Source organism: Phascolarctos cinereus, unplaced genomic scaffold (assembly GCF_003287225.1).
Source record: "Phascolarctos cinereus isolate Bilbo 61053 unplaced genomic scaffold, phaCin_HiC Scaffold_4;HRSCAF=312, whole genome shotgun sequence".
Lineage (NCBI taxonomy): Eukaryota > Metazoa > Chordata > Mammalia > Diprotodontia > Phascolarctidae > Phascolarctos > Phascolarctos cinereus.
Genome location: NW_027555847.1, coordinates 440,299,282 through 440,309,105, shown reverse-complemented (window position 1 = coordinate 440,309,105; position 9,824 = coordinate 440,299,282). Strand labels below are relative to the sequence as shown.

General features: G+C 38.3%; 1 protein-coding gene across 2 annotated transcripts in view; it reads right to left on the bottom strand.

The window, feature by feature from the left end:
- The window catches only part of TNFRSF11A (TNF receptor superfamily member 11a), a 130,127-nt gene that overhangs the window by 17,037 nt on the left and 103,266 nt on the right, over positions 1–9,824 (bottom strand). For both annotated transcript variants that reach the window (XM_020995784.2, XM_020995782.2), the window contains one exon: positions 8,277–9,096. In XM_020995784.2, the coding sequence (XP_020851443.1) occupies positions 8,277–9,096 (820 nt within the window). The remainder of the gene's footprint in view (positions 1–8,276; positions 9,097–9,824) is intronic.

Sequence of the window (9,824 nt, the reverse complement as noted above, 5' to 3'; positions counted from 1 at the left end):
AATTGAATTACTATTACCTTGTAGCACAAGGGCTAGAAATAGAGCATTGTTTTAAGTCTCCTGTGAAGTTTGGTATAAAAGGAAGAGTGGCATAAAGCCATATTTGATTTTCATTTATGTGGAAATTTGGAATTTAAAATGAGGGACAGGGTCTTTATAGGGACTTAACGTTTTAAATGAACAGATTTAAAAGGAACTGGAGATAATTTAGAACTGCCTGTGCATGAATTTTTTTTTAAATTTAGAGCCATATCACAGAGAAGCTAAGGAACTGGGAATGTTACCTTGTAGAAGAAAAGTCTTAGAGAGGATAAGGAAGTCTGAAAGGCGGTCATGTGGAGAAGGGATTTTAATAGTCAATACATAGAAAAAGCAGCCTTGCAACGTCAAGAGTTATTTACCAGTAAGGATCTTTTAACTGGGGACACTAGAAGGGTCATTTATTGGAAATGTTGGAAGCGAGATTCCTGACTTGGATAGGGGTTAAATTAAATACCCTACACTCTGCTAATCCATGATTCTAAAATCAACAAAGTCCATTTTCTACTAGAAGTAGACCATAGACTATTTCTCATATGAAAAGTAACAATTTCTCTGAGCCTCGGTTTCCTATCTAAAAAATGAGAGAGTTGGATTAGATAACCTTTAAGATCCCTTCTGCTTCTAACTCTATGATTCTAAGATCTATGGAAGTCTTAGTTTTATTTATTCAATATATGGCAGAGCTTATGCCCTTTTCAAAAATGTTTTGTATCCAACTAACTTACTGTATTGCATAAAGTATGTGAAATAATTTGTCAGAGCTATGGAAAACAGTACTACTATCACCTTCTCATGTTGACCTTATTTTAAGGTGCTCAAAATACACATACACACACACACACATTATTTAGGCTAGCTTAAGGTTCTACCATGAACTTAAAAAGAGAATCTCACTTCCTATTTAACATACAAATTCATATAATTTTCCTCTTTATAGAAATCTTTAATACATTTTGGTTAATTGAGAAGAATTCTGTGTGTGTGTGTGTGTGTTAAGGCAAAGATGATCCCATTCCCAGTCATATTACTACACTGATTAATTAGCGCTAGGCCAAACTGTAACAAACGAGCCATTTTAGTGCAGGAAACAGTAGGGCAAAGAAAAAATTGGCAGTAGGTATGCAAAACAATTTTTCATATATTCTGAAATACTATCTAGATACTATATTCATTAGGGTATATAGAAGCCTTGACATCCATCAACAAAATTTATCAGTTTTTCATCAATCTGAAACAGGGAAGCTAAGAAACAGATTGTCAACTAACTAGTAGGCAACAGTGGGTGACAATTATAGGTTACTATATTAGAGAAGAAAACAAGGCAAATAAGTTTAACAGTCTTTATTGGAGTTATATAATAAACCCTTACTGACATCCAGGACGATGCCTTTTCCATGCTTTGCAAACCCTTATAACAGATTTTTTATTGGAAGAGTTTTCAGAGGTCACCTGGTTCAAAGAAAGGCAGAGTAGAGATTTGGATCCCTTGGTTTGGGTCTTCTCACCTCCAGTTCGGTGTTGGTTATACTGCACTACGGTCTGGTAATGTTACTCAGGAGCCATGAACACTTGTTCTTCCACTAACATCTGACTCTGATGCCTCACTGGGGTATGGAAATGACCTTCTGTGTTATAGAGGAATTTGAAAGTTCCAGCCTTTGCAAGACCTATCAAACTGGAGAATCCAGTTTGTAGTATGAGGCTGTGTGTGTGTGTGTGTGTGTGTGTGTGTGTGTGTGTGTGACATCTGAAGCCAGGGTTACTTCAATTGGGAAAAGCTTATCACCATAAAATGATTTTTTTCCCCCAAATTCAGCAGCTCACATAGACTATTTGCTGATAGAGGGGCTGCAATCTGGATAGGTGGAATGATTATTCACCCCAATGGAATCATAGGACCTACGAGTAAAGTCTACACATTTGACACAGAAAATTCCTCTTGACTTACAAATAGCCATACTTGAGGGCAAGTGATTTATTGGCCTTATATAGACACCAGGGTCACTGAATAACTAACTACTCACTAGATGGCACTGTGTGAATTCTCCCAAATTTTACTTTAGGGAAAATCACCAAAAGGGATTGTTGTTCACATTAACAATGACAATATTTTGAGGTCTGATTCAATAACAATTTTCAGGGCACACGTTATTAAGTGTCCAATTTTCCTGTAAAATTTTTTTGTTCTATTTTCTAAGAGAAAATGATTCACAGTCCTTCAAATAATTATAATTTCATGGTCATCCAATATATTATTATCATCATCATCATCATCTCATCCCCTAAATTCTTACCCTGATGTTTGATTTGGCATGGAGGTGATCTTGGGTTCCTGAAGGCAATACACCGGCTCTGGTGGATTACCAAGCTGAAAAACATGGAGCACAAGCCCAGGGGTGCATCCCCTCCTGTCCAAGGATCAGCCTGGCTAAGCTGAGTTAAGTTCATCACCAAATGACCACAGGTTAATTAATTTACTAGTCATAGAAACTCTCAAAGACCACCTTCTAAGTTATAAAAGGGGTTGCACCCTGCCTTGGTGGAAAGCTCCTTAAAATACTGTAAAAGATCATTATCTAGTTTTGAAACAGGAATCCTTCATTTGAGAGTTAAATAAAAGAAAAAGGAGAAAACGAGAATTAACTTTAACAGCAGGAGCTATTTAAAGGATTCATTCCAAAAGAGATGGCTGCCATAAAAGAAACACACTTGTTTGATAAAAAATATCTAAAAATAACTGCCAGAAAAACATTTACTCTAGGTCTCCACTGACTGGTCAGGAGTCCAAATGTAGGCCACCTCACTGAGAGTCCCAAAATTGGCTTTCAGGAAATCCGATGAGATCAAGCTCTATTATTGCTCCCCTCCCCTCCTAACTCTCTCGCCTTTCATCACATTTTATAGAACATGAATTATAACAATTAAAGAAAGTAGTCATGCGAAAATGGTGTTTTGCACAGCCAGAAAAAAAAACTGGGTCTATTCATGTAGAAGTAATTGTGGAAAGAGCTGTACTGCCTCAAAAATCCATCTGCTCTGTCCTTTCTCCTTGTCAGGCAAAAATTAATTTAGCCAACGTGTCAGCTTCCTCATCCGCACTATCTATCCAGAGCCGTTTTGTGGTGTCAAGCACTAGGAGACTGCAGAAAGAACACTGTAAAACTTCTGGAAATTAAAAATGTTGCTGTTTTATTTGGGTACTGCTCCCCTGCCCCTTTTATTTTTTTAATCTTAGTTTGGAAGCTCACCACCAGAAATGTAATCGGTCATTCAACAATTAAGTACCTGCTGTATTCAAGGCAAACAGGGGTGGGGAACATAAAGACAAAATGAAAAACAGGCCCCTGGGGCCAGCTAGGTGGCACAGTGGATAGAGCACCAGCCCTGAAGTCAGGAGGACCTGAGTTCAAATCTGACCCCAGACCAAACACTTGACATTTACTAACTGTGTGACCCTGGGCAAATCACTTAACCCCAATTGCCTAAAAATTTAAAAAAAAAAGAATGGGTCAAGGGTGGTGCAGTGGATAGAGCACCTGGTCTGGAATGAGGAAGACCCATCTTTGTGAGATCAAATCTGGCTTCAGACACTTCATAGCTGTGTGACCCTGGGCAAGTCACTTAACCCTGTTTGCCTCAGTTTCCTCATCCGTAAAATGCGCTGGAGAAGGAAACGGCAAACCATCCAGCATCTTTGCCAAGAAAACCCCAAATGGGGTCATGAAGAGTAGAGCACAGCTGAAAAACAACTGAACAACAGAGCATTCAGGTGAATGCTATGCTTTAGCTAGAACTTCAGCAAACAAATTTGACAGTCTCATGTTATTCTTGGGGAAAGGATAGAGAAGTATGGGCTAGCTGCAAATAAAACATTTTAAATTTAAAAATATTAAAAAAAACCCTATTCTTAGCTCAAAGGCCATACAAAAAGAGGTGGGGGGCTGGATGTGGCCTAAAGGCTGTAGCTTGCTGGCCTTTAGGCAAGAAGATAGTCAAGTTATATGGACTTGGAATTGGCTCTATGGCCAGACCCAATGAGTTGTCATTAATGCCAAGTTGGAAGGCTGGTGATAATTAGATGAAGAAACCTGAGATCTTGAGGGAACACTTGATAATTATCTTCAAGTATCTGATAGGCTATCACATAGGAGACAGCCTAGATTTGTTCTGCTCAGTCCCTGTTGTTGTTGAGTCATTTTTCAGTCACATCTGACTCTAGAACCCCATTTAGGGTTTTCTTGGCAAAGATACTAAAGGAATTTGCCATTTCCTTCTCCAGCGCATTTTACAGAAGAGGAACTGAGGAAAATAGCCAAATGACTTGCCCAGGGTCACACAACTAGTAAGTGTCTGAGGCCAGATTTGAACTCAGCAAGATGAGTTCCTAACTCTAAGCCCGGTGTTCTATCCACTGTGTCACCTGGCTGCCAGCTCAGCCCCCCGTGGCAATCGAAGAGCAATGGCAGAAGTTAACAGAGAAGATTTAGGCTTAGGTAAAGATAAACTTCCTAAATATTAGAGTTGCCCCAAAGTGGAAAGAGCTGCCTGGGGAAGCACTAGGTTTCCCCTTAGCAGAGGTCTTCAGTCACAGGCTAGATGACCACATGCTGGCAATGTTGCAGATTAGGTGCTTGTTTAGATCCAGGCTTCACTACATGGCCTCTACTTTCTTCCAACTCTAAGATTCTGTGATTCTGAGAAAGCTGATTTTGTTTTTAAATTCGCAATTTCAAAGCAAATTCCACTTTCCCTTTACCTAGCATTTTTTTATTCCATGAATCTCAACCCATTATAACTTCATTGCAAACTTCCCCTTGTCCATTTCACAGAGTGAAATATTGATTTGCTTCAGGTAATGCTATTAGTCACTAGTAAAAGCAGGAATTAAGTTCAGGTCTCTTGGCTCCACTGATCTATTATTTAATAGGAGGGAGTTTTTGCTAATCTCTCCTAACAGAAAGAATATTAGAACTTAGGAGGAAAAAAAGTAACCTTGCCAAAAAACAAAGATATGAGATTTTTAGCAAGAGAAGTTTTCTTAAAATATGTAAAAGTAGGTTTTTGGCCACATTTAAAAAATAAATGAGAAAATCCCCCTCAATTTGGGGGTTGATATTTTGAGGACAGTTTCTACAGAGGCAGAATGATGTAGTGAAGAGAGAGCTTTGGACTAGGAGGGAGGAAGATCTAGGTTCAAACACTGCCTCATGAGTAGACTTACTAACTCTGTGACCCTGCTAAGTTCACAACCTGTCTGGCCCCTTTCTTCATTAGTAAAATGAGAGGGTTGGACTTAATGACCTTTAAGCCCCTTTCCAGTTCTAAATGTATAATTTAATAAGACGTAATAAAGACAAATATAACAACATATGTAAAGACCATCATGTCTCCTTGGATATCATATTCTTGGATCTCAGTTAAACTGAAATTGGGGATTATCCTTCATTGTAACTGTGTAATTTCACCACAAACTACAAATAATTTTATATTTACTTCTCTGTGTGCTTGCGTCTCCAAAGAATGTAAGCTTCTTGAGGACAGGGGACTATTTTTCATTCTGCCTTTGCATGCCCAGTGCCTTGAATGTAATATTCAAAAATACTTGTTGAATTGAATTGAACACAAAGCTTTTAGTTAACAGGTTAGGTTGGTCTGACTCTGTTGAGACAACCTAACAGTATTATTATTATTCAAAAACATTTCCAGTGTTTTGCATGCTAGCATCAAGGAGCTTCAAAATAAAATTTTATTTTTCCACCCTGAATGAACTTGAAATGTAAATAAACAAACAAGTAAATAATAAGGGATTAAGAAGCAATAAATGAAGTTCCTACTTGTTTTACTCTCCCTTCCACCTAGAAACAACTAGGGGGCAAGTCGAGTCCTGGAGTCAGGAAGGACCAAGTTCAAATCCAGCCTCAGACACTTACTAGATATGTGACTCTGGGCAAGTCCCTTAACCTCTTTCTGCCTCAGTTTCCTCAACTATAAAATGGAGATAATAATAGCCCCTACCTCCCAGGATTGTTTGGAGTATTAAATGAGATAATATTTGTAAAGCATCATGACTAACACACATTAGGACTTTAATAAATGCTACGTTTTTTTTTCTTTCCTTTTTCTTATCTTTTCCTCTTCTCCAACCACACCTAGAACTTTCTACCATATTCAATGCTTTCCTGGGAAACTATATCATAAAGTGGACCTTTGTAAAGCAGAAATAAATTTTCCTATAGGACAACACTGCAATTGTGATTTGTGTACCTGGCCAAACAGTCCTCATCAAATAAATCATAGATATAGCCAATAACGTAAAAAGAAAAAAAAAGTAAAAATACAATTATAAGGCTCTATAATCATTCATAGTAGTAAAATTATGATCCAAGTCCTATTAAAATGGGTATGTGCACAAAATAAGTAAATGGGCCCTGGATGTGAAAAAAAAATTAAAGATATTTTATTGCATAATAAATTTGACCTAAAATATGTATTACGAAATTAATACCACATAAAATTATATGATAGACAATAAACATTTAATTAATTACAGTTTTGTTTATGTTCTTAGAATCTTGAAGAATTATAGAGGATAATTTGGATGATTTAAGGTTTTTTAAAAAAAAAGTACTAACCCTGGAAATCTAAGCTTAGTCCTTTTCCCTGAACTTTTCTCCAAATTTCCTTACTGAAAGGTTAGAAATTAAAAATCATTCTCTTGATATTAGGGCCATGCTCAGACTATTCAGAGATACCCATATTTAGAGATCCTCAACGTTAATCATCTATCAGTAAGCTCTTATTAAACACCTACTGTGTGCCAGGTACTGTGTTGGGCCCCGGGGATACAAATACAAATGTAAGACCTCATGGAGCTTACACTTTAGTGAGGGAATATAACATGGTAACAGATAAGTACATGTAGGCTATACAGTTAAGTGGATTGAGGATGCGATGACAAATGGAGAATTAGGAAAGGGTGTCATTAATTTGATGTCCATCCCACTAAAAAGCATTTTAAAAAATAACAGCTGATCCCAAACTTTTACCTTTCTCCTCCTTTTATGTCCGTGCTTTGCTTAAAAAACACAAGTAAAAAACTTTTCAAATATACTTACACCCCATCACAGTAAAAGCAGGCCCTCAGGAAATAACCCATGCTAGCTGATTCTTCTTTGTCATCTCTATTCCCAAAAGGATATTAAGGCAACTCTCAGAGCCCGAAACAATTCATTTGAATGTCATAAAAACACACCAGCCAATTAGCACCAATATTTCAAAGCAGTTCCAGGACTGAACAGGCTTACTACGTTATACTATACTATCACAGATTTGAAGTTGTAAAGTTTCTTAAATCCAACCTTCCTCCCTCAGTTTATGGATGAAGAAACTCAGATCTAGGGGAGTTGAGTGACTTGTCCAAAGTCACCAGAGTTACTAAATGGTAGAACTGGGATTTAAAACCAGGTCATTTGATTCCAAATCCATTATGGACCAAACTGACTCTGAGAGGTAGGGGGAGAGGTACTGACTTCTGCATGAAAAGGGAATGAACAGATAAGGCAGGCAGAAATGAAACATGGGTTTTCATTAGGAAGAATCCTAGGGTATTGCAATTCATGCAAATATAGCTGTATTTCCAGGGGTAGGCCAAGTGGGTGAAAAACACAGAGTGTGACTTTAGGGGCAGGAGAAAGACCTGGGTCTCTTCCAGCCCCATCTTCTGCCAGCTTAAAATTCTACCAACAGAGATTCCTCTTGAAAAGTACATGTCATATTGTTAAAATGTAAATAGCCTTCCATTTTAGCTTTTATCAATTGTTTAGATGAGAGTATGAAAGAAGGCTCTGAGAAGAGCTTTTGATTGAAGAATGGAACAAAGGGTCAGAAGGGTACCAGGTGCCTGAGGGCACCAGTAGGGATGCCACAGAATGGGGAGTTTGGGAGCAGTGAACTCTGCTTGCGTCCTGATTTTGCCTCAGGCTACCAGGAACACAAAAGTATATAGAGAAATAGATGTGTATATGTGAGCACAGAAATGATCATGAGGGCAGAGGGAAGATGTACACATGGTGAAAGAGAAGGGGAAACTAGTGAAGAACTGTCAAATACCACTTTCTGGGGGTCAATAAAAATTTAATTTCTCCTACTTTATCTCCCTTCTTCCCTAAAGTATATGTGACCTTGAAAAAGACTATAGTCCTTTCATGTAAAGAAGTGGAACTCAGGCCACTTACCAGATGCAAGAGGCGAGTCGCTGGAGGTACCACCTGAACCAGAACTGCCTCTTTTTGTGTTAGGGAACTTCACTTCAGTCCCATCAAAGGACAAGTCTTCACCCTCAGCATCACTTGCCAGGCTACTCTGACTTTCTGGAGGAAGGTCTGAGCCACAGGCGCACTGTGGGAAAGGTCCATTCTCAAAGGATGCTATGATGTGGTCAGCTTTCTTCTCAGAAGCTTCAGTGTATTTCCTGAGAGGCTCCCTGCAGCCCCTACAGCCATTTGTTAAGTCAAGGTCGGCTGCCCAATGATTCCTGTCACTGCTCTCCACCTCCTTAGCAAGGTTACTGTCATTGCAGTGGAAAGATTTCTGCAAGTACAGTTCAGAGGAAATATGGATGGAGTCAGTCCTGCATGAAGATTTAGTGCAATAGGAGCTCTCTGAATCCATTGTGCTTTCGGTACCAGTGAAACACTGGCTTAAGCTGTCATTCTCCCCAACCTCCAAGGGCTCTGAGAAAGGGGAAGCTGGCTTGCTTCCAGGCCTACTCAATAACAATAAACAATCAGAACCATGAGGAGCTCGGTCCACATATTCATCTTCTGTGGGAATCTGCCTAAAGTTATCTTCCTCAGTCTCACTGACTAAGGACAGCATGGCAGCATCTTCCACTTTACATGGATCTGCTTCCCCACACACAACATGTCCCTGTGGATAACACGAGTCTTCAGGTACCATCTTTTCTTCTGGGGTCCATAATAAAATGTCTTCACAAGCTTGGCTAGCACTCAATGTTGTCATGTGTGTATGGATGAAATTATCACCAGATGACTCCTGCCAATTTAAACCCAGAAGGTAAAAGAAATGTTATCCAAAATCTTAAGAACACTAATATCTTCTGAGCAAACATCAGAAATGAAACAGAGCAATTTTTGTCAGCATCAATACACACACACACAGAGGGCACCTATAAATGCACAGTATTGTACTACTACAGGAATTTATTTTAAAAATTTATTTTAATTCAGTGTAGAAAACATTGAGGAATAAAGCGGAGAACTTCCCACAGTACAAACTGTCTATTCTTTAACTATATAAATAGTAAATGGTGGATTTTTTAAAAAAGTAATGGGCCTTCTCTGTTGAGTAACACAGGGACTCTTCAGGACTTCAGGTCTGTTGATACCAGGAGATGTTCCTTTAAACAGTGGAATTCACATTTTGATATTGATCTTTTCCATTTTAACATTTTTATTTAAAGTTTTGAGTTCCAAATTCTCTCTCTCCCTACCTCACTCTGTGAGACAGTAAGTAATCAGATATAGGTGCAATTATGTGAAATATTTCCATATTAGACATTTTGTACAAGAAGACTCAGATAAAAGAAAAAATGAAAGAAAGTGAAACATAGCATGCTTCAGTCTGTATTCAAACAATATCAATGTTTTCTCTGGAGGTAGATACTATACTTCATCATTAGTCCTTTGGGATTGTCTTGGATCATTGTATTGCTGAGAATAGTCATTTACAATTCTTTATTGAACAATATTGCTGTGACTGGG